The sequence below is a fragment of the Phascolarctos cinereus genome, unplaced genomic scaffold, assembly GCF_003287225.1.
Source record: "Phascolarctos cinereus isolate Bilbo 61053 unplaced genomic scaffold, phaCin_HiC Scaffold_726;HRSCAF=1367, whole genome shotgun sequence".
Classification (NCBI taxonomy): Eukaryota; Metazoa; Chordata; class Mammalia; order Diprotodontia; family Phascolarctidae; genus Phascolarctos; species Phascolarctos cinereus.
Window position 1 is genome coordinate 72,009,367 of NW_027556098.1, and position 25,516 is coordinate 72,034,882.

Genomic DNA, 25,516 nt, shown 5'->3' on the forward strand with positions numbered 1-25,516 from the left:
CATTGAAATATGCATAAATTTTGGTTGTTTCCTCTTTCTTATGGTTCCTTTTATTGGTTCTAATTCTTCCTTACAACATGACTAACATGAAAATATGTTTAATAGGAATGTATATGTATAGCCTGTATTAGATTGCACTCTGTCTTGGGGAGGGAGGTGGGAAGGGGAGAAAAATTTAAAACTCAAAAGCTTATGGAAATGATTGTTGATAAATCAAAATAAATTAATTTAAAAAAATAAAAAAATAAACATGAAGGTGGCTGTCATGGAAAAGGGATTAGACTTGGTCTATTTGGCTCCTAAGGACAGGACCTAGACAAACGAGCATAAGTTACAAACAGGAAATTTAGGATTGATGTTAGCAAAAATGTTCTAATAATCAGAAGTGTGCAGAAGTAGAATGGGCTCCCTTAGGAGGTGGTGGGTTCCTTGCTTGACTGGAAGTAAGAGATTGCATAGAGATCAGACCAGATGACTAGCCACTAAGGTCCCTTACAAAGAAAATTTAGTTATTCTACTGTTGATTTGTGTACTGAACAGGCACAACATATGGGGGGAAGAAAACAATTGAATAGAAGTAAAAAAGTGTACATGTGAGCATGAGAATAAGTGAACAACTACAATTTATTCTAAAGTATCAATATAATCTATACCAGGCCTGCACAAGCTATGGCTGCTTGTAGCCTGCCAAAGGATTTCAGGTAGCCCATGAAAAATGTGTAGGGACATAGAGTGCACTGGAGAGAACAAACTTTTCAACAGAGTTACCATGTACATGAAAACATTACACTATATAAAATGTGGCAAAAAGAAAATATATGAAATACATATTAAAGCTCTTACACACCTAGGAAATGATTGCAAATTATAAAGTATTTAAAATAGTGGTAATTTCTAAAATTTTAGATTGGATATAGGTGGCACAGTATAAGATGTCAATTTTTTCTAGGTCAGTTGCATAAATCACTTAATAAAACAATATTGAATTTAAGAGTAATTCATGAAGAAACCATTTGAATTTTTTTTTAAAAGTCAGTGTTTTTTTTTAAAAAAAACATGTTTTGTTTTGTTTTTAACATATCTGTGGCAGTGTGTAGAATAAGAGCTTAGCATACCCAAGTACTCAGGTCTGCTCTCTAATTTTTTCTACTATGAATTAAATATACTTGGAGAAAGCACTTGTTTGTGTGTTGGCTCTTTGAAGTTTCTTGATTTCCTTCTCCACATCTTAAATTACTAAGTACTATAGTAAGTTGATTATCACAAGGAAACAAGTAAGAAGAACTGCCCTGTCTCTGCAGGGATTTTCCTTGGAGCATAGAGCACTATGTCAAGAGCCACCTTTTTTTTTTGTTTTGGCTAACTTTCAAAAATCCTTACTTATAGCAGACATCAACATTCCAAAATTATTCACTAAGATTTTGGGGTAAGATTTTAGAAATCACTGTATGTTTCAAAGTTTTGATAAATAATATTATCAAAGTTTGTGAAAATAAACTTACTTCCAATGCATAGCATACTGGCTTGTCTCTGCCCAGTTTGTAAGCCACTGTGGTAAGAAGGCCATGATCAGAAAAAACGCACTAGACAAAACAGAAATATTTTAAGGTTAAAGAATATTATTTTTTTTAAAGGAATGGTGAAAATTATATTTATACACACAAACATATGTTACGTTTATACACACACATACACAAACACATACCCAAATACATGTAGATGTATGCTTTCCTCACACTAAGCTTACTTTTGGCTAGGAAACCAATATTATAAATAATGCATTATAAGTAAAATCATTTATTTCAATTTATTTATTTATATCAGTTTCAATAAAGGATCATTGCCCCTTACCTTCTAGCTTTTCAACACATAAAAAATATATGTACATAAATGCTTGCTCTTCCCAAGTTAAATTTTATGATTTTTCATGTTTGACTAGATTCAACACCTTAAAATGTTATTTACTTATACCTAAAAATAGATCCAAACATTTAAAAAGCTTACAACAAATTATGTTTAACAGTTTATTGCTTTCACAAGTAAAATGAGGCCCTGATAATAAAGAAGAAAAAAAACTAACCTTTTGCCCAGTATTACATAGTAGGAAACAGCCTGTTCCATACCTATAGTTAGTGAAAAGGAAAAGTATAATACAGTAATTTTACTTAAGACAAATTCCAACAAGTTACCCGAACCAACATTTCATTTATTGGCACAATATTTTTTTTTATTAAAGCCTTTGCTATGTTCTAAAGTTCTAAATCATCATATATCTTTTAGTGAAAAAAAAAGTTTTGAAGATCAACTTAGGGGAAAAGCCAGGAGAACCCGGTGAAAAACACAACTATCATTTTTTGTAATATATTTTTGAGATAAATTTCCTAAAGGCTACTTCTAACTTCTTTGTCAAAGGAATACTGTGTTTAAATATCAACTACCAAAAACAAACAAATAAATATTAACAACCTTATTAACCACAATCTGAGGTGGTATCTATGCCATTTATGTTACTGAATGACAACAAAGTATCAATCACAAAGGGATTTTTTTGGCTGCCAATTCAAATAGCACAAACATTATTAGCAGTAAATTTATTCAGCAGTAAAACTACTTCTCTGGGTTCTAGCATTAGTGCATTTTTGAGTTAACCCAGGCTCCTTGCAACTGTGGCCACCTGGATCTTGGAGAAACAATTAGGGTAAGGTATTTGAGAAATACTTTGTTCAGTAATATTATAGCACATTCAAACAGAAACAGAAAAGGGTCAAGATAGTTCTATCTTGGGTGGCAGCTAATATCTGTCAGTATTAACTTCAAAACTCCAGCCCAAGCCTGATTCTTTCACATTGACAAGTGGCCTTCAACTACATTAGGAAGCTAATAAAGTGAAAAGGATGCAAATAGAAATCAGGGGAAGCTAATTGAAACCTAAAGTCAATGATGAAAGTGGTTTTAATATATTAGTAAACAGAAGTAATTTTTTTAAAAGCACAAGACTTCAAAATCAATGAGAATTAATTAAGAATGAGAATCAGTTTTATAAGTCACTTTTTGATAAATCTTAATGAATTATTAAATCTAGATTTTTAAAGGATTTGTTGGTGTTTGATTTCTACTTGTGAACTTACTACTTCCAACTGAATAATTTTAATCCCCATAGTTAATTAATATCTTTAAAGGTATTCATGAATTTTTAGGATACTTATAGTATCAGAGGCAGCTTACCACAGTCTTGTCATCAGGAAGAGCTTTTTTAAGGCCTGCCTCTGATATATAATAGATATTTGACCAAGAACAAATCATTGAACCTCAAAAAAACTCTCTAAGACTATAAACTGCAGACAAGCTCTTTCTTTGTATTGGTGGAGTTGCCTATACTAATTAAATCACAGCAATGGGCTCATTATTCATAATATACTTTCTAAGGTACAGATCAAGAAGAAGACAAAAGAATTTGAACATTCTTATGTTAAAGATGCTGAGTTGACTACTTTCAATATCTACACACTTCAAAGCTTAAAGTGCCAAACAACAACAAACAAACTCCAAACTCGACTACAATCAAGTTTTAAGTTCCGTTCCCACAACTTACGTATTTTTGGCTTGTCCATCTTGGAAACACATTTGTCCAACTAAAGCAGCAGACTGGTCTCCCAAGCACTAAAAGCACAAATGTATAAATAAGGGTAACAAAATGCCACCAATGGAAAAAATGTAAACAATTCCTAGAAGACCATTTACACAAAAAATTAAAGGGATAAAAAAGCCTTTCCATTTTATTATTCAATAATACTACCATTAACTGATAAAGAATATGAACACAGGAGGGTAAGACAAGAAAAATTCTTAAATTTTGCTGTTCATTACTTTTGTAGAGTCTAGATGGGATAAGAGTTTAACTGCAGAAAAGGTTTATCAAAGGAAAGGTAAAATAAAATATTCAGCACAAAACTCACCCCTGATAATGGTACACCTTCCAAGGCCCCAGCTTTCTAATGAAATACAAAAAATACAATATAATTAGGATATAATTTAAAATTATTTACCTTATTAATGTGTTACAAAAGGATTGACATAAAAAAGCCACATGCTCTTGTGCACAGGCAGACAAGACAAAGCAAAGTGCTCTGACTACATAGGTTGTATGTCCTAAAAGAACACCTACAACAATAGCAATACCATGGTATGGCAGAGTGGAGAAAACACTAAAATGAGACTCAAACTTTCACTTTATCTCAGTGCTAGTCCTAGTTCCATGAAAATTATCTGAGTGATCTTGGGCAAGTCACTTAACTACTCTAGGCCTCACTTTCCTCACTTTAAAATGAGAAGGTGAGACTAAGTTACCTATAAAGTTCTCTACAGATCTAAAATTATAGGATTCTATGATTTCATCACATGGTTAATACCATTATCAACAAATAAATTGCACTTAAAAAGTCAATATTCTAAAACATTTACAAAATGTTGGGTCTATAATAAACAGCTTCAGTAAATACGCAAACATTTGCTAAACCAGTTTGATATGTTATTTACTTTTAAGAATTTATATCCAACTCATTGTTCCAACTTTTAAGATAATAATTTAAAAACTGTTTCCAGAAGTTGACTGAAATGTTATATATTATTTGACCACATGGTAGCTTGCTATCTTATAAATATAGCCAAAAACCAAACCAGGATTTTAAATTGAACTGTATGGTGAATGACTTGGCACTTTACCAAACTTTAGTTTCATTTATTTTCAACATGCCCAATCACAAATTTGATAAAATCTTAGGAACAGGAATATAAGAAATGCTACTTGGATCACTCTTGTTGGTTAACTAAAGAGCTGTCATTTAAAAATAAAAGTAATGCCTCTATACTTCAATAATGAGATGTGAATTTAATAAAGGTTAAAAAAAACAAAGAAGAAAACAATAACAAAAAAAATCTTACTATCAGTAAATAATATCAGAAAAATTCTGCTTCCTAAAAGCTAATATGTTCTGTTGGGGTGATTCTCTTGTGGACTACAAGAATCTAACTTTGGTGAAGCATGCATAGAAAGTGACAGTGTATTTCCAACTAGCACATCTTAGATGTTGTATACAAAATTCAGGTAAAATTAATTATCAGGTAAATATCAGATATCATTAAATAACAAGTAAAATTATTTAAGGCATCCAGACGCAACTTACATCCAATGTAAAAAAAAAAAGGAAAAATAACAACTTTTGATTTTTATAATATTATTCCGATAACCAAAGCATTTATAATTTATGTTCTGAATCTCAATAGGAAGCTACAGATAATCATTTATTTCAGAATGACTCTTAATCCTTTAAACTTAGGGAGAGCAACAAAAACAACCCCTTAAATACTCAAGATTGGTTAAAAAATCCCTGAGTACAATTCATTGCAATTTTGCTCAAGCAAAATTCTAGACACACCCCAATTATTTCATAAACATATTTGTCTTCCTAAAATAAGTGGAAATACACTGTTATCTTTACCAAGTGGATGGATGGGGAAGATAATTGTTGGATGACCTACTCACCAGGCTATGAGAGATTTTCTACAGCCAGCAAGAAGGGAGAAAAGGGATAGAGACACATTTCAAATGCAAAAGAAAAATTAGCTAATCTAAATGTTGTTCAACCTTTCTGTGAAACTATTTCTCATGCGTATAGTTTTATGTATTTGACTTTTGATTGTTTCAGTGACAGTTCCTCTATAATTTCATAAATAGTACATAGATAAGCAATTAGCATTTTTAACAGCTATATACTCTTCCTGCTTCCCCCAGAGATTTATACACATACGTAATGTCTTTTTAAAATCTACTTAACTTAGGATTTCAACTCACTATTAAAGTAAAACTGTGAGTAGTTTCAAATGGCATGAAATGTTTTAATTATTTCTTACAATCATAATTGTATTCCACCTCTAAATTGAATTTCAGGTTTTTGTAACGGAAGACTTCAACAAAACTTCAACAATGAAAACAATGTCATTGCTGATGGGTTGGGCCAAACTGGTTGAACCCCGGCTCTTCCTCAATAATAACACTATCTATGTTCTCCATGCTCTCTGCTCAGGCTGTTCTCCATGGGGTTAACAGACTCCTTCCCCTCTACCTCTTAAAGAGTTCCTGGTATCCTTTGAAACTCAGCTTAAATGCTGCCTCCCATTTGAGACCTTTCCTGCTCTCGCCAGTTGCTACAGCTGCCTTTCCACAGTATCTTAAACTTATTTTGTGCATACATCTATCTCTGCACATGTTGTACATAGTAAACAGTCACTCCTCCCTAGAATGTAAGCTTCCTGAGATCAGAGACCATTTCATTGTTATCTTTGTATGCCTAGTTCCAGGCAAATAAATGCTTGTTGATTTGACTTCATAATCTGTAAAAATGAATTACACCATTTTTAGAAATCCAAAACTTGGGAATTATATTCTGACTACAACCTTTTGTCCTTCCATCTCTTCCTCTCTTGACACTTCTCTACCGTCTCGCTCCATAAACACACATACACTCTCTCTCACTTATTCTCTCAGCTAATCTCTCCTCTTCTGGATTCATCTGCCTCCATACTCAGTCTTAATCTCAGAGTTTGCAATTTTAATGTGTCTTGGCCATTTTATAATTCCTAATTGATCTGTGTTTCCAGATTCATGAATCCTTATCTCTGGACAACTCCAGCCATCCAATTTCTCCATTTCACTTTCAACACTACCATGTGTCAATAGAGAAAGTCAAACCAATTTCACACACCTTTACAGTACACAAGCCTTTCTGCTGCTAGAAAATCCTTCTACTCTACTCTTATCAACTTTCTAGTGTTCTCGATAACAACTGTTCTAAAATTTGTCTTTCTCTTCTCATTTCTTGCTATACCTTCAATTCCCTCAAACTTAGATGAACTTGCCTCCCACCTCACTGAGAAAACTGATGTCATCTGACATCAATTCCCTTATCTGCCCTTCTATAATCCTAAGAAATTCCTAGAATCACCATCCATTATCTCCCATCTGGGCACAGACTGCACACCTATTCTTCACTAAGGATAACCGTTCTTTCCTGTGTCCAACATCCAGTTCACCTCTCTTCTTCCAGGACCTTGCACCAGCAGTGAGGGACCTTTCGTCTCTACCGGACCTCCTTTAAAAAAAAATCTGCCTCCAAATATAATAGTCTCTCAAATACCTTTTTGTAAAAAAGCCTCAGGTAATTGTTTTCATCCAACAATCAAGGAAAAGTTAAAATATCTCTACTGTGAATTAAGCACGAACATTTCAATATATTTATACAAAGAACAGAAAAGACTATATAAGAAACTGAGAACTTAAGTACATTGTATACTTTTCAAAAAGTATTTGTCAAATTTAACATGACAATTATAAAACTGCTTTGTTTGTCTTTGTGTCTTGAATTGTAATGAGTGATTCCTAATGATCTTTCCTTAGCTCTTCTTGACCTTCTCTACTCTTTCTTCCTTGACTATCTTATTCACTCCTATGGCTTCTATAGCCATCTCTAATCTTCATTTTCAGTCCTCATCTCGCTTTTGAGCTCCACATCTGTATCTCTGCTTGCTTCCAGGGCATCTTCACATGGGATGCCAACATAAAGACATATGTAAAATACAATCTGTTTGTTTGTTGTCGTTTTTCTTAAACCTTCTGTTTCCTATTTTTACTTCTGGCAAGCATCATTTACTTGGTTTCTCACATTCAAAACCCAGGGGTTACCTTTGATTCTTCTCTTCTTAATCCTATGATTATATCCAGCTATAAGGTCAATTGATTATACCCCTGCAACATCTCTTGCTTCTGCACCACCACCCATTTATTCTTCCTGCCACAATCACTCCTCTTTAAGGTTCTCTCATCTCTTCTCTCTGTTCTCAAATATTTCCAACATATTCAGGCCAGAATACTCTTCTTAGTGAAGAGATCTATTATTGATTTCTCTACTCAAAAAATTCTCACTGCCTATCAAATAAAGTTCAAATTTATTTGCCTTGGCATTCAAGGTCCTCCCATAAGGCCCTTTTCTTTCACTTGAACTGTCCCGCAAAATATCTCTTGCAATGTCTTGCAATGTTCCCTATGTCTAGAACATACTCCCCCCCTTCTTCACCTGTTGCATTCCTACGTATCATATTCAAAAGGCTCCTTCCTACCTTAAGTCTTCCATAATTGCCCTAGGTCAGTAATCCCCTCTCATACTTTGAACCTCACAAAGCACTGTTTTTACAACTCTCTAATGTACTAGAATAATCTGTGTTTATGTCTTATCCCTCTATTAATCTGTAAGCTCCATGAGAATAGTGACTGCCTTTTCTAAATCTCCCTTAAGGCTTACCACAATACTTTGCACATAGTAGGCATTTAATAAATAAGATGATCAATTAAATTATGTTACAAATCAAAGAACTCTGACATTAATTTTTGGTGAATGTTTTGTCCAGATCTACTAAGTTCACAATACATAACTTGGAGTTGTCCACTTAAAAGTGCCTGGAGAAAAGCATTCTTACAGTGTGACAACTCCCTCTTGTCATTTAGGAAAAGTGACCACAATCGTTTAAGTTATTTGAATTAGAGAAATAAAATCCAAAAGCTAACTACCAAAAGTTTTCATAGCATCTTTTACAATTATAGTAACGCTATGAAAAGGTTTAGGATCTATATTCATCATGGCCATTTAAAATTTATGAATTACTTATCAAAATGATTTGGTAGTAGGCTTTTACTAAACTCATCAGTTTGCCATTGCTACTCATACACTACCCAAAAGGAGTAACTAAAATTTTTACAAATCCCTTAAATTGGTTCAACTTGATTTAGCTAAATTTGGCTTTCAAATCCAGAATAATGTGTTTAAAAATTATTATTTACCATTAGACCATAGATCTCAGAAGAACTCCGGATATTTGGAAGTATTGTCATAGGAATCTCAAAAAACCTAAAAACAATGAAATATTTAGGGGTGTATGTCATTGTTAACTTAATACTTGGCAACACTTTACCTAAAAACTAGAAAATATGGAATGTATTTGAACACAAAGTTGTACAGTAAGGAATGAACCACGCATGGTTTGAAGGTCCCAAGATTAGTCAAAAGACAGTATCTCATAGCACAGTTCTGGTCATGTCATTCACTAGGGGAAGGGGAAGGGAGTAAGCATGTATATAGGGCCTACTATGTGCCAGGCACTGTGCTAAGCACTTTACAAATATTATCTCATTTGATCCTCACAACACCCTGTGAGGAAGATGCTGTTATGATCCTCATTTTACAGTAGAGGAAACTGAGGCCAAAGGAGGTTAAGTAGCTTGCCCAGGGTCACACAGCTAGTAAGTATCTGAGGCCAGAATGAAATTCAGGTCTTCCCAACTTCAGGTCAGTGCCACCTAGTTGCCTCACTATGTGGCTTTGGGAAGTTTATTTAACCTTTCTGTGCCTCAGTTTCCTTAACTACAAAATGAGATTAAAAACACATGCACTCTTCCATAGCACAGCATTGTTGTGAGTACTTTGTGAATTATAAAGTGCTACACAGAAATGAACTATTATCATTATACATTATTAGGTATTTATTACTTCATCTTCAAAACAAATATTTAAAAGGAACACAGATTCACGTACTATACTAAAAGAATCTTCCCTAAAAAGTGGTCACTACGTAGTACTTTATATTTATAGACCCATAATTAGATAATACGCTCATATAACAAGCATATCCTACTAATTAAACACTGGAACCAATAAATTATAAATATGGCAAAAGTACATCTTTGCAAGTAATTATAAAAAGTATACTTTAAATTAAACCCCAAGTAGTACTCACTCGCACAGTTCTACATCCCATTCTAAAGAATGAATGTTGAAAAGCATTGTCCTACTGGCATTTGTTACATCTGTGCAATGGACACCTCCGTTAGGCCCTCCCGTCAAACTCTGGAAAGAATAGAAAGAAAAAAATTGCTTCTTATTATTTGTGGTTTTATTGAGATTTCTTTAAGAAGTATTTAATCAGAATTATTGCTACCTAAGACTTGAATTAACCAACAAAATATTGTTACTGAATTTTCTGGTTAATGGCAGGTTAAAGAGAAAACACATTAACTGAAAATTCCTAATACCATATTTTGCCACATAATCATTGCATCGTGTTGTTTTATTTTTTTCAGTCCAAAAATTGGTTTATAATCTTTCATCACGTAATTGTTGCTGTTTGTCACGCCACTTAAAAAGTAAACAGAGGAACAATGTATTCACCATATGGATATGCATTTATCTCTAGCACATTGTGACCTATATGAACCTAGATTTCTCAGTGCCTGTGCATTGTATATTTCCAAAAGCCAACTTGCATGGTTTCTTTAGAGCACTGCAGTACTGTCACTCAATCCAATGAAGAGTTGTAGATGCAAAGGGAGCAGGCAGGCAGGGGGAAACTGCCATGAGTAAGTCACATGATATGGTAAGACTTGCATTTGTCTGCCAGTGATACATTAACGTGAAAAGCATTTCTTTCTGATTATGGGTAAATATAAAAACTATTCTGCAGGCTTCAAGCTGAAAGTGATTTTGTTTGCTGAACAGCATGGAAACAGAGATGCAGAGTTTTCAGTGAGTGAAAAGTTGGTGGAGACTGGAGGAAACAAAAAGACAAGTAATACTGGCACACAACGATGGTTGCACATGACTTTTTTCAAAATTTGTCACAAAACCTGCAACAATTATGCCATGAAATACGGTACTTATCAACTCATTTTCTTGACTTAGTAAATAGAATCTAATCATTTGCTTGACTTAGTAAATAGAATCTAATTGAATTTCTTTGATAATTTAAGACATTTCAGTAACCTGGGATCCTTATACTAAATATCATTTGAATATAATGTAATGTCAAGAATTTGTCAGAATTTGACTCAGACACAGCCTAGAAATTAGTTTTAGAATCAATTCCAGATATCAGCTTTTCCTATTTGTTTCTCTCTTAAACAAAAATTAAAGAAAATTCTACTTTACTGGGTTCTAATTAATAGAAGTTTAAAAACATATGGAAAAAAACATATCATTCCATTCTAAACAACTGATATTTAAATTTTAAACTGCTTAATCAATCCCAAGTCTCTGGGGATTTTTTTTTAATTTTTGTTTGTTTTGTTTTTGTAATTTGCCTCTCCTAAAAGATTACATAAAGAAAATTATACTTCAGTGGGCTCTAATTGAAGTTCTACTATATATGGGGAAAAAAAATTCCATCTCAAACATCTGACAGTCAGGAAAGAGACTCCATGTTTATATCCTTTTGAATGGAATAAAATTAAAGCATTCCAACCACAAGAGATAGATGTTATGTTACAGAACTCCTCAACCATAAGAGGCAATATGAATAGTGGAAACTTTTAGTCAGAGGAAACCTGGGTTTAAATACTGCATCTAGCACTTACTAACTTCATGGTCATGGAAAATTACAAAGCCACAATTTCTCTGAATCCGTTTTCTCACCTTGTACCTATTTCACAAGGTTGGTGTGAGGATCAAATTATGTATTTAAAGTGCTTTGCAAAACTTATTAAAGTGATACACTGTCTTGGGGTTTGGGGAGGGACGAGATGGGGAGAAAATTTGGTACTCAAAATCCTGTGGAAGAGAATGTTGAAAACTAAAAATAAATAAATTAATGGACGAAAAAAGAAAAATAAACAGAAGATATCAGAAGGAAATTTGGAAGGGGACAGAGATTTGGAGGGCAGTGTTGGAACTAACACATTAAATTCAAAATATACAAAAATGAAACAAGAGAAAACTAGTGAAAAAAAATTTTTTTAAATGTCTGTTAATTAACTAATTGATTATCATTTGGGGGGAGGTAGGGAAAGGTGGTCAATGAAGGTTTCATTGAGGAGCTGATTCCTGAGTTGAATCTCAAAGGAAAGGAAGCACTTAGAGCTAGAAAGGATCTCAGAAATCATCTAATCCAACCACGGTAGTTCTCAACCTCTTATACTTGGATGGACCCCTCGGAGGGTGGTAATGCCATTGTAAAGGGACCAAGTCATTTAAGGAGTCAGTATAAGGAATAGGGAAACATGCCTTCTGTATACCACATAAATAATATCCCTTAAACATATATGTAAATAAACAAATATATATTATACATTACTATTACTATTTATATACTACTGTTGTTTGAATGTATACTATTGAGATTAATAAAAACAAACTCATTTAAAAGTGGAAAAAAACCTTATCAATCAATAAACCAATAAGCATTTAAGTGCCTTTTCTCTGCTAGGCACTGTGCTAAGCACTGGAGACACAAAAAACAAAAGTAAAACTCCCTGCCTTTATCCGTCTTATTCATAATATATCTAATATGGCGGTACATAGAAATTGCCATGAGAGGCATTGTGGCTCATCAAGAACTAATGTTTGGGCAGCTAGCTGGCGCAGTGGATAGAGCACTGGCTCTGGATGCAGGAGGACCCAAGTTCAAATCCGGCCTCAGACACATAACATAACACTTGCTAGCTGTGTGACCCTTGGCAAGTCACTTAACCCCAACTGCCTCAGCCAAAACAAAATAAAACAAACACACAAACAAAAAAACCTAACATTCAAGCCAGAAAGCCCTGGGTTTAAGTCCTACCTCTGACGTATACTGATTACTAAGTTGTCAATGGTGTGCTAATCAATTTTGGTAGGAGTTTCCTCCCTTAAGAGTTCCCTATACTAATGGAATCACAGGTCCTGTCCCTATTCCTTAGTTATAGGATAGTCTTCTGATGTTGACGTTTTATTATCAATATTCATTCTCTTCTTTGCAATGACTCTTAAATATCCTTCTTTTCCATTTCTGTTACTATTGCCACCATCCTACTTCAGACCTTCAAGCTTCATGCCTAATCCATGCAATATTTTAACTAGCCTCTCTAGCCAAAGAAAGGTTTCATGATTCTAATCCATCCTTTAAATAATGCTGCCTGTCTTGTCTCCTCCAAAAGTGCTTTGATTATTATAGGGGACCTCTGAAAATCCTTCCACCGCTAGATACACAAACCTATGTCACTTTCTACTGTTGGCCCACAGGGTAAAAAAAAAATCCAATCTTTTTTTGCACTGAGAATCAGATTCTAACCCCTTTTAAATGAAGGTAGGAATGGGCATGACTAACAATTGTTATATCCCTGGTAAAAATAAGCTGTTCAACGACCACTTTGTGAAGCAAACAAATTTCTTATGATTTAGACAAAACTACTTCTAAAGCACTTCTAATTCCAGCTCACCATTGGCTTTTTACATCCTCTCAATTCTATTGCCAATATTTTTTTTTTAACATTCCCATTTGGCTTATTAGCTTTCACTAGAGCTTACCCTTTTGATGACCTCTTCACCCCCGTTATTTTGACTTTGACTTTAGTGTTTCCCAACCCCTGTGTATTTGTTTGGAGCTCTGCTAGTTTCTACCCTTTTATCAAATGTGACCCTGGCTCCTCTTGGGCCTGGCTATAACTAAGTATTAATCCTTGGATTTCTGGCATTTTCAAGCTTTTCTCCCACTACTCTAACCAGGCTAATCTATTTTGTCTTCCAAATATAATTTGTATTCTCTGGTCCTTACCCTTACACACATCTTCCTCCCTTTTTAGAATGACTTCTTTTAAAGGAAACCTTTTATAAAAGAACTCTGGTACTGACTGGAAAGTATTTAAATGAGATAAGATAAAAATAACCTTTTGGAATACAAGACTTTTTCCCCCCTACCTTTTATTCATTTTTGTTTTGGTTTTTTGAAGGACAGATACAGAAATGAGTTAAGTTGGTAAGGATCTAAAATAAAGTTTTAATTTTGTGAAAATAAGTATATATAACAATATGCACACTATATATTAACATTATAGGAATCATTATTCACTTATACAAAAACAAAAATTAAACAAAATCCCTACACAATCTAGCCAGGTAAGATAACACAAGGTATTAAGGTTTGTAAAAAACTAGACACAAGGTAATTTAAAAGGAAGGTTCTAGCAACTAGACTGAACAGGAAAGGCTTCATTCAGAAAATTCATTCTGGACTGAATGCTGAAGGAAACTGGTGATTGAAGAAGCCCATTTAAGATATGGAAAAGCACAGAGATGAGAGATGGACAGATGGACACATTAGGAAAAACAATAAGGCCACTTTGGCTGGACTATATAATGTGAAAAAGGAAGTAATGTATGATAAGCCCAGAAAGGTTGGTCAGAACAAGATTTGTGTTTGATTCTAGGCAACAGAGAATCACTGGAGCTTATTGACCAGGCAGTGATTTGGTCAAACCTGCACTTTAGGAATATCACTTTTGCCACTGTTGTGTGGAGCACAGATTGGAAGACACAAGGAAACCAATTAGGAAGCTATTGCAATAGTTCAGGGGAAATGTAATAAAGGGTGGTGACCAAGTCAAAAGAAAGGGACAGATACAGGACAGTAGGTTAAATGTTGATAGGAAGGACAATTGTTTATATAAAGACAAAGGGCTTTTGTTTCTTGGGAGCAGGCAGTAGGAAACTACATCTTACAGATTTTCAAATTAATTCTCTCTCTCTCTCTCTCTCTCACACACACACACACACACACACACACACACACACACACACACACACAATTTTCATCCTTCCCTGGAACTGCTTTTGATTCAAGAAAACAAGCATTTTTTGGGTACTCTCTCATGTATTTTAGCATTTTTGCTCTCATCTGTAGGTGGACTTAGAGCAAAAAGGTAAGAAAAGAAACTTCCAAAGTTGTAGCCACCTTCTCCATTAGCTGGTTCCTGTTGCCAAATTTTAAATTAAATTAAATTTAAGTTTTATAGTATTTCCTAAAGATTGGAGGACTGAATAAGAAAACTCAAATGTTAATGGTAAAATGAATGATAAAACCATTCAAAGGAAATTAGCTAGTAATTACAAATTTTCTCTAATTTTGATTAAAGAAGTTGAAAATATAAATTCCAACAAAGGCAATTTTATGCTTTTATACATTATTTATTTACGCAGCTGATTTTTTAAACCAGTAATTCTACAAATGAGTCATGTCAATCAATAAACATTTATATAATTGGAAAAACATCAGTTGCTCATGGGTAGGCCGAGATAATATAACAAAAATGACAATTCTTCCTAAATTAATTTACTTATTGAACGCCATACCAATCAAACTACCAAAAAAATATTTTATAGAGTTAGAAAAAATAATAAAATTTATCTGGAAGAACAAAAGGTCCAGAATATCAAAGGAACTAATGAAAAGAAATGATAGGGAAGGTGGCCTAGCCATACCAGATCTTAAATTGTATTACAAAGCAGCAATCATCAAAACTACCTAATACTGGCTAAGAAATAGAGCGGTAGATCAGTGGAACAGGTTAGATATATAAGATACAACAATGAATGACTACTAAACTACTGTTTGATAAAGCCAAAGGCCCCAGAACTTCTGAGATAAGAACTCATTATTTGACAAAAACTGCTGGGAAAAATGGAAAACAGTATGGCAGAAACTGGGCATAGACCGACATCTTATACCATATACCAAAATAAAGTCAAAATGGGTATGTGGTTTAGATATAAAGGTGATACCATAAGCAAATTAGGAGAGCAAAAAATAGTTTACCTGTCGATTTATGGAGAACAGAAGAATTTATGACCAAACAAGAGATAGAGAAAATTATGAAATGCAAAATGGACATTTTTGATTACATTAAATTGAAAAGTTTTTGCATAAACAAAGCAATGCGACCAAGATTAGGAGGGAAGCAGAAAATTAGAAAAGAACTTTTACAACCAGTGTCTCTGATAAAAGTCTCATTTCTAAAATAGAGAACTGAATCAAATTTATAAAAATACAAGTCATTCCCCAATTGATAAATAGTCAAAGGATATTAATAGACAGTTTTCAGATGAAGAAATTAAAGCTATCTATAATCATATGAAAAATGTTATAAATCACAATTGATTAGCAAAATGTAAATCAAAACAACTCCACATCACAACCAATCAGATTGGCTAACAGGAAAATTATAAATGCTGGAGAAGATGTGGGAGAAGTGCAACACTAATACATTGCTGGTGGAGTTGTGAACTGATCCAACCATCCTGGAGAGCAATTTGGAACTATGCCCAAAGGGCTATAAAAATGTGCATACTCATTGACCCAGCAATACCACTTCTAGGGCTGTATCTAAAGAGATCAAAAAAATGGAAACAGACCCACACATACAAATATTCACAGCAGCTCTTTTTGTCATGGCCAAGAATTGGAAATTGAGGGGATGCTCATCAATTAGGGAATGGCTGAACAAGTTGTGGTACACGAATATAATGGAATACTATTGTGCTATATAAGAAATGATCAGCAGGCATACTTCAGAAAAACCTGGAAGGACTTATATGAATTGATACTGAGTGAAGTGAGCAGAAATGGAACATTGTACACAGTAACAGCTACACTGTGGGATGACTAACTTTGATAGACTTAGCTCTTCTTAGCAATACAAGGATTTAAATTCACATCCAGAAAAAGAACTATGGGGTCTGAATGCAGATTGAAGCATACTACTCGCTTTCTTTTTTTGTTTGTTTGTTTTATTTTGTTTTGTTTCTTCTTTCTTGTGGTTCCTCCTATTGGTTCTAATTCTCCTTTACAACATGACTAATGTGAAAATATGTTTAATAAGAATGTATATGTAGAGCATATATCAGATTGCACACCATCTTGGGGAGAGAGGAGGGAAAAGAGGGGGAGAAAATGTAAAACTCAAAAGCTTATGAAAGTGAATGTCGAAAACTAAAAAGAAATTAAAAAAAATAAACATTTATAAATGCCTACTGTGTGGTAGGTATCTCTGTGTGCTAAGCTATAACTACTATATATTGTTTTGTACTTGATACACTGATATACAGTTAGTTATATATGCATACACATACACACACACACACACACATACAAATATATGGAAGATACACATACATATACAGAGGTATATTCTGTGAATTTCACAAGAACAAAATATAGAAGGCTAAAGTAAAGGGGAAGTAAAGGTGGAATGCTCCACCAAAACCTAGGCTTAAGTGTCACATGTCAAGGGATACATGTCAATAAGCTTGACACAGACCACAGCCTCTTCTGCTAAGCAACTGGGTAATCTAACTCTGATTGATAGCTATGCCTTCCAAGGGAAGTTGGTCCTTCCTATCCTTCTCCTCTTTTCCCAGGAGTCTACATAGGACTCTATATTCAATTCTGGACTCTCTACATCTCCATAAACAGTATCTGTCCAAGATGTATATCCATCTAATTGCATATCATGGTCCAGCACTTCTTAAACTGTGGGTCACAACCCTATATGGTGCTGAAGGGATCACAAGTGTAAAAAGTTTAAGAAGCCCTGGTTTAAACAATAAGAATACTTTATCCATTTGGTCTTGCTTGATTTTATTCAAGCCAAACTCTTCACTGGCTGTAGATTTCATTTAGAAAGTTCTTGTGCTTGCTGTACTGATGACAATGTGATTCACAAACAGAGGTATCTGGAAGATCTCACCAACGACAGGGAAAACTCTTTATTTGGACTTCGTTACAGATATCCTCTATGGTGGTGGAAAATATCCTCATGTACTATTATAGAAAGAAGAATGAAGTTGTTTTTCTGTTGTATCTTTTAAAGAATTGTGTATGATTTTGATATAGCATGGGATTTACCTTGTTGGAGGAGGAACTTAAAGAGAACATGCTGCTCTACTCCATCAAATGAATAGTGGGCCCTTGTAGTTACTTGCTACACCTTTCAGTAAAACATGTGACTGTCAGGACAGGGGATCTAAAAGAGGACACATGTGGAAAATTTCTTCTGTTCCCTTCTTCCCTTCTCATGTTTTCCATCAAAACTTCACTTGATGCTTGGGTACATCATTATAGATCACAAAAAATTTTGTAGAGATTTGTGAGTTGAAATTACTGATGTTGTGCAGTCACTTTATTCTGGTAATAAGCTCTAAGTTTTCCCCTCAAGCCTCTGTGGTTGCCCTCTTTTAGATATCTTATGAATCAGTCCCTCAATGTCCTCACAACTATGCCATCTCTAGCAAAGACTCTTTTCACATTTGGTCTAGCCTGGCTATATTTCCCCATATTTGTTTTTTCTTCAGGCCCATTTCCAACTTCTTTATGCAGCCTATGTACAATTGTTATATAGAATCCAAATGTGAATGAAGAGAGTTAGCTGCAAGAATGTGTAAAAGCTCTTTGCTCTTTCCATTTTTTTGGCCATTACCCTTCCAACTTCACATTTAAATGCCCTTAGGATTTACTTCGCTTAGTTAGTCATTAGCCATCCAAATATTACTATTCTGTACTATTTTCCCTTCAATATGTTCCACTGCTTTTATGAGGAGATATTATTCAATATTCTACTACCCTATTTCTAAGATTTTGCAAACAAGTTTATATTTTTAAACTAATATTGCATTTGGAAGCCATCTCTTTGCATGGGAAGGAAATCTGTTGGCTGAAGTTCTGGTAGACTTTCTTGATCACACTATAGGCAATGATTTTCATCAGCTAAATATCCTTCAAACATGGTGATAATTTATGTCAATACGGTCTTTCATCTACCTCCCTTTTTCAGCATCAATATTTTGGTTAAATAGGTCAGGATGGACACACATTTTCTCATTTTCATTATTTCTTCCAATTTGATGTTTATTTAGATGTTTATTCTAACAAATTTGTTCTCAGTGGTACACAACTCATTCAGAGTAGGCACATTACTGACTCATCTTACCTGCTGAACTAAAATAGATTTTCATTTTTGGTCATATCCAGGGCTTCCTGATTTTCCTTTAAGAAAGTTTTCATGATATATATTCAGGTAATTCTTCTATATAGTCTACAAAGCTTTGGTTTCTCGTTTCTTGCTTCTAAACTATATTAGCAAGAAACTTCTCACTGTCCACACTTATTCCCACCTTTCCATTAAAGTTAGCAAGTATTAAAGTATGTATTGATTTGAACTGGACCCTTTCAAGTTTTTCATAGAATTTCTCTACTGTCTTATCATATGCAACAGACAATCAGATTTAGAGTGACAGGGGACATTAGAGGTCATTGAGTCCAACTCCCCTCATTTTACGTTGAGGAATCCTAAGGATGAGGTTGTGTTGGCATTAATAAAAACATTAGCTGCCATTATTTTCACAGCTTACTTTCTGAAACGCTTATCTTAAGCTGCCACATGACTTATGTCTTATGATTCTTGTTGCATTTGAATGCAAGACAACACCAACCTTTCTAACTCCATTATTTGCTTCTCCAAGGACAGCCTAGAAGACTGCCTACAAGCAGGGAATGCTTCCTTCTTTGTACTTGTATCTTTTGGGCATACAGCAGGCACTTAATAAATACTTGCTGATGGACTGGTACAATTTGTTAAAACTTACTCTATTCTAAAGCACAGAGCACAAGAGCATAATCACCTTCATATGTGCCATGATATAAGCATCAAAGGAGGACTTTACAAAGGTTAGTTAAGTGCCTAAAATATTTAAAATAAATTAGGCATGTATCATGCCTAGTAAATAACTATTTTAAAAAACAGAACATAAAATCTTATAAGATGAAATTCTGAATAGCCAAAAAGTTTCCCTCCAATTCTATGTACATTTTGCATATAAAAACATACCCAGATAAGCCATGAATCAATGGTACCAAAAAGAGCTCTTTCTTCTTCAACCGCTTTTTTAACTTTTCTCACATTCTCTAAGATCCAGTGAAGTTTCACAGCACTAAAATAAGTGCTAAGTGGAAGACCAGTCTTGGACTGTAAAATTTGAGAAAAATCAATTAGCATGATCCTTTTAGAACAGTAAAAAAAAATCCCATAGAAAGAGTAAATAATCCATCTCACTAAAACAACAGTAAAAAATTGGTTTTTCCACTTCATGCACAGGTAAGAAAGCATGCTCATGAACAAAGGTTATAATGACATTTGTAGTTCAAAGATCATCCACGTTGTAAGGTAAAGAAAAAAAATTAAATGGATATTAGCTTTAAATAATCTTGAAAGTAAGCACTTGTTATTTGTGTCTATGTTTCTTTTGGAATTACCAATAATTACAAATGTTCTTGTCATGTATTTCATGAAACTAACATTTTGATTTGTGATTTATTGTAGCTAATTTGCAAAATGTCATATATTTTATGAAACTAACATTGATTTAATTTTATATGGTTAATTTGCAAAATGAATTTATGATCATAACAAGAAAATGTGATATTAGAGTGTATAGCACTTATTATATGCTAAGTGCCTTAAACAATATTGAATAGGTGATAAGTGGTATAAACAATTTACTCTATATAAAACCGTTTACTTCCGTGAACAAGGTTATTAAATACCCTGTCTTTAACAGAGAGAGATAAAAATTATGGCTTTTTTTTATGTTAAACATATATACTTGTCTGTCTTACTGAAGACTGAGGTCCATCTCTTTTATGATTTCCATGTACTATCTCAACATTGTGAAATACATAAAGGGTGTTTTTGGCCACTTGACCAAATCACTTCAAATTACCCTTTACTTCATAATGTTATGCTTCAGTGTAAGATGTAAACAAATCTAATGGATTTTACAGAAATGCAATTTTTAAATCAAGATGCTTTCATTCTAGCATTTTAGCATTCTAGCACCTGAATTTTATTTGGGAAAAAAAATGTTCAAAAACATGACAAAAATACTTATTGGGGCAATTTTGTTGGCAAAGAATCATAGGTGGGAAATCCTATAGGAGATTTTAACAAGGTTAGGAGAGGGGAGAAGCAAGGTGATACACACCATTTTTTCAGTCTCATGACTCAGGGAGAAAATGCAAAAGATTCTGAAAATGAGGACAAAAAAAAACTTTTGTCTTTTGAAAGGGGGTGGTTAATATTAACTTTAGGAGCTGGGGCAAAAAGCAGTTTCTAAGCTAAAGAATCATAGTCAACCCGAGAGTAACAGAACTTCACTCATACACATTTGGCCCATCTAGGGCCCTTTTTTTTTCCTTTTAAGGAGAAAACTGCCTACCCTGATTATGAGCCCTAATAATGGAACACGGAACCAAGGAAAATGCCAAAGATTGCCACTGAACAATAAAAGGTTGTCATTAGGTTAAATTGACTGAAGGTCAGAACTTAATCTGTGGGGAAACAATGCTATTTTCTCAAGTCTAAGCTGGCAAGGTCACATCTACCCTTTGGTGAAGAATATATAAAATAATAGTTATTTTGCAGATATCTCAGGAAGACAGAAACAGAAAAATAACAAGAGGAATCCGACAAAAGGATTAAAATCCTTCTAACCTCCCTGCTTCCTTGCCCTGCCTAGAGCAAGGCAACCAAAACATTGAAACCAAAAGATTCCAGGCCTAATCAAAACCCCTAGATGCTCTTCCCCCCAATCAGTTACAGAGGAAAACAGGAATTGAGTGATCAGATGTAGAGAATTTCCATAGTGGGGTATACAGTTCAAGTCATCAGAACTAGATTCAGGTCTCCTTTAGTATGTTAATCTTTCATATGTTAGAGTTTTCTGTTCTCCAAATGATCAGCAAATATAGTAAGGCTTTGACTAAGTTTGACCTGGCCTTCGATACCTTTGGAAAAACATCTTTGGGGGAACTTACCTCTTCTACTACACACAAGGTGTCACTAAAGTCTAAGTTTTAAGCATTAGTAGCATAAACTGTTGCAACATCTTGTATTATTTCAGACAAGAGATGATACATAAAAGGATATCTATAAAGAAATGCTCTTAATTAAATTTGTGAATCTTCATTTCAAGCAATATACATTTTGCAAAAGATACACACGTAAACACCCCTTACCTTTACAAAATTATTGTTTCCTGGAATTCTTTTACTTAGCGTTTCAACTGTACCCTGGGTTCTTAGATCAAGCCACACTACAAATCAAAATATAATACATATGAAATATCATTTTCTTGATCAATGTCCAAAGTAGTATACTGATTAGTTTCTAGAAATTACAGAAATCTCAAAATTACAAAAATTCCTAAAGAATCAGAAATTTATTAAGGAAATATGTCAGAATGGAGACATTTTATGAAGAATTATTATTTTAAGGTTTTCATATACATTTACAGTCTCAAGTTAGGAGATTGATATATTAGGTCCCAAATAATATTTTTATATTTGTCAGTCTTTTTTGGTTAAAAATAAAGATGGAACATGTCTTATAGCTACAATGAATTTATACCAATTTTAAAAATGCAAAAAGCTAAGCAGTCCAGTTTGGCTACTGGTTAATGCCTTGTACAAAGTATCAACAACTAAGTATTGCATGGAGTGCTACAAAATTCCTTTCTGAATTCTTGTTCCTAAGGATCACTCTAGTGGACTTAGAAAAGGAAACATGCCATTCATTCTTTCAAATATTAAATATTCTTGAGTCTACTGGTCTCCTGACCCATTAAACCACATACATTCAGAATTATCATTATGAGAGTCAAAGATCGTTCCTTTTTACTAGCCAAATCAAAAATAATTAAAATTTAGAAGTTATTCATGTTTTCAGACAGCAAAATCATTTTCACTAAACAAAAATCTCACTTTGGTCAGAGGCACCTCTACTTTGGTTCATGAAAGGTAACCAGAAGTTGCATAAAGCAATTCCCCAAGCTATTCTAGTTTCATTGAAGTTTTACAATTACTTCCCATTACTTTTATCATACAAGACTCCTGCTCAGTCAACATTTCTTTTTAGGACACCCACTATAATCATAATATACCTTGAAGTATATACTTAAAGTACATACTTTAAGAGGTAGTATGGTATATAGTAAACAGGGAATGTGAGTTTCCCTTACAAGGGATTGGACTCACTGATCTCTAAGATCTCTTCCACCTTTTATGATACTAAGTCATACATATTGTACATATTGCTAACACTATCATCCTAATAAGGGCAACATCCTAGTGAAACGATTGCATATTCCTCTCTAAAAGACTCCAGGGAAGGAGATACTACAAGCTACCTAAAATACATTTGAGTATTAACTGATAACTAGTTTGATTAAGTGTAGCAACCTTTATTTTTCAGTTCCTTTAAAAATCCATTATTTCCTATGAGGTACTCTAATTAGTCCCCTTAAATTACTTTTTAAAAAGTAATCTAAGAACTGGTGATTAACTTTGACAGTACTCTTACTTCCTATTAAATTATAATGGGATTTAGGGACTCTTTTCACAGGTTTTCCAGTGTATGAGAAAGGAAACAACAGTATAACGTACCTATAAATATAAGTTTTTACAAAAATAGGGAACATGATCATGGACATGATCACAAATTCCATGTCCAAGAAACTGTAGTACTATAGTAGCAGTTTATGAAAACTGCCCAATGATTTTGACACTAAGCTATGTAAACAGTGTGGCATGTGAACTTTTCCTATTGGCTAGATTCCTATATATAGATATTACTTCCTTCAGTGATCAATGGAATACTTAGAGAACAAGGAAATAAATTTCAAGACTATCAAGGTACAGTTCTATCACTTAATGACTTAAAAATTCTTTCTAGACTATGATCTTCAAGGTTCTGGAAGTTCTTGCTGCTTCCTTTAATGAAATTCTGGACCTCAGGTGGATTCTAGATTTCCTCATTCACTGGACAACAGTGTTGTTCCTCAACAAGGACTACTTTATGATCTAAGTCTTTTGAGCCTGCCTTCCCAATTACTCTGTGCTAACCAAGAGTAGTGGGATCCAGAAAGGTAATTTTTCACCAAAAAGAACATAGCTATCAGCATTATAGAAGGCTGCAATGATATTTGATTTTTGTATCAACATGTTAGAAAAGAGAATGAGAAAGAATTGGTAGAGCTATCGAGAGAAAAAGACATTATTTGGTATAGTGCTTGGTATACTTCATAGATGTGCAAATATTCATTGAATTAGAACTCTGCAAGAAATCAGAAACGGATGTTGTTGTTGTTGCTGCTTTTCAATCATGGAAGAGACTTGAATGGAAAAGCAAAATTCACCAAAAAATGGAAGTGAAATAGACTAAAACAATGAGAAGAACCCAAGTTGAAAAACTGAGAGCAAAGTGCTTCTATACCATTGAGTAGGTCGATTTTTTTTTTTAAAGAAAAAGCAGATCCAGAGCCAGCCACAATGAAGATCAGAAAACAAACAAATAAACTAGCAACAGCCACAGCACCAATACCTGAAGAAGTAACAGCAGCTGGACCTAAGAACCAGAGGGAACAATAGCAACAGGAACTGAAGGGCCAGGAGAAACTGGAGCGGCTAGAGCATCAGAAGAAATAATGGCAATTCTAGCTAGCCTGGGCCAGATTTGGGGCCCAAGAGCTTGCCTGCCCCTCACCTACAGAATTAGTAGTTGAGTAAGTTGTTCATAGAAGAATTAACTAAGGTAAATTTACATATAGAGAGAGAGAAGAAAGGAAAATGGGTAAAACTTGGAGAAAAAATGGAGAAGCACAATCTCGCCTGTTTAACGGCCCTTCCAACTGCTGACTGGGACCAGCGTCTTTGTGGTCCTAGGAGGGATATAACTTTCCTTACGAAATAAGGCAAATGTATGTCTTCATAAATGATGAGAGATAAGCACAAGAAATGGGCTTGATTAGCTCCTGTCAGTGAAAATACAATTGCAGTATTCCAAAAAGATCATAAAAAAGGAGAAACTACGTGTTTCCCACATGTACAAAAATATTTATTGCAGCTCTTTTCGTGGTGGCAAAGAATTGGAAATTGAGGGAATGCCCATCAATTGGGGAATGGCTCAGCAAGTTGTGGTATATGAATGTAATGGAATACTATTGTGCTATAAGAAATGATGAACAGGTAGATCTCAGAAAAACCTGGAAAGACTTACATGAACTGATTCTGAGTGAAGTGAACAGAACCAGAACATTGTGCACAGTAACAGCAACATTGTGCGATGATCGACTACGATTGACTTAGCTTTTTTCAACAATACAACAGATCCAAGACAATTCCGAAAGACTCACGTAGGAAGATGCTATCCACATCCAGAGAAAGAACTATGGAGTCTGAATGTAGATCGAAGCTATTATTTTCACTTTTTTGTGTGTGTGGCTCTCCCCTTTTGTTCTGTTTCTTCTTTCACAACATGACTAATGTGGAAATATGTTTCCATAATTGCACATGTATAACTTATATCAGATTGCTTGATTCATTCTTTAAGAATGAATTTTTCTAGTAAGGCTAGAAGTACTAGTCAAAGTAAAAAGAATACACTAAAACTAAGGAAGGCATTAAAGTCCTGCAGGGTGTGCCAACAAAGAATGCCATGCAAATTTTCTAAAAATATGTGACAGAAGGACAAAATTGGATGAGACACCATAACAGTCTTAATTAGTAGCTAATGATATATTGGAACATATATTTTGTATTTTCTTTCGTGTATGTACAT

General features: G+C 34.1%; 1 protein-coding gene across 5 annotated transcripts in view; it reads right to left on the reverse strand.

The window, feature by feature from the left end:
• Positions 1–25,516, reverse strand: part of GK (glycerol kinase) — an 83,364-nt gene that overhangs the window by 28,276 nt on the left and 29,572 nt on the right. For 3 of the 5 annotated variants that reach the window (XM_020980053.2, XM_020980052.2, XM_020980057.2), the window contains exons 5-13: positions 21,919–21,995; positions 19,733–19,870; positions 9,844–9,953; positions 8,891–8,957; positions 5,543–5,560; positions 3,957–3,992; positions 3,593–3,660; positions 2,081–2,123; positions 1,503–1,583 (exon numbers count right to left, since the gene is read on the reverse strand). In XM_020980053.2, coding sequence (XP_020835712.1) covers positions 1,503–1,583; positions 2,081–2,123; positions 3,593–3,660; positions 3,957–3,992; positions 5,543–5,560; positions 8,891–8,957; positions 9,844–9,953; positions 19,733–19,870; positions 21,919–21,995 — 638 coding nt within the window. The remainder of the gene's footprint in view (positions 1–1,502; positions 1,584–2,080; positions 2,124–3,592; positions 3,661–3,956; positions 3,993–5,542; positions 5,561–8,890; positions 8,958–9,843; positions 9,954–19,732; positions 19,871–21,918; positions 21,996–25,516) is intronic. The other 2 variants (XM_020980056.2, XM_020980055.2) reach the window with 1 other exon arrangement.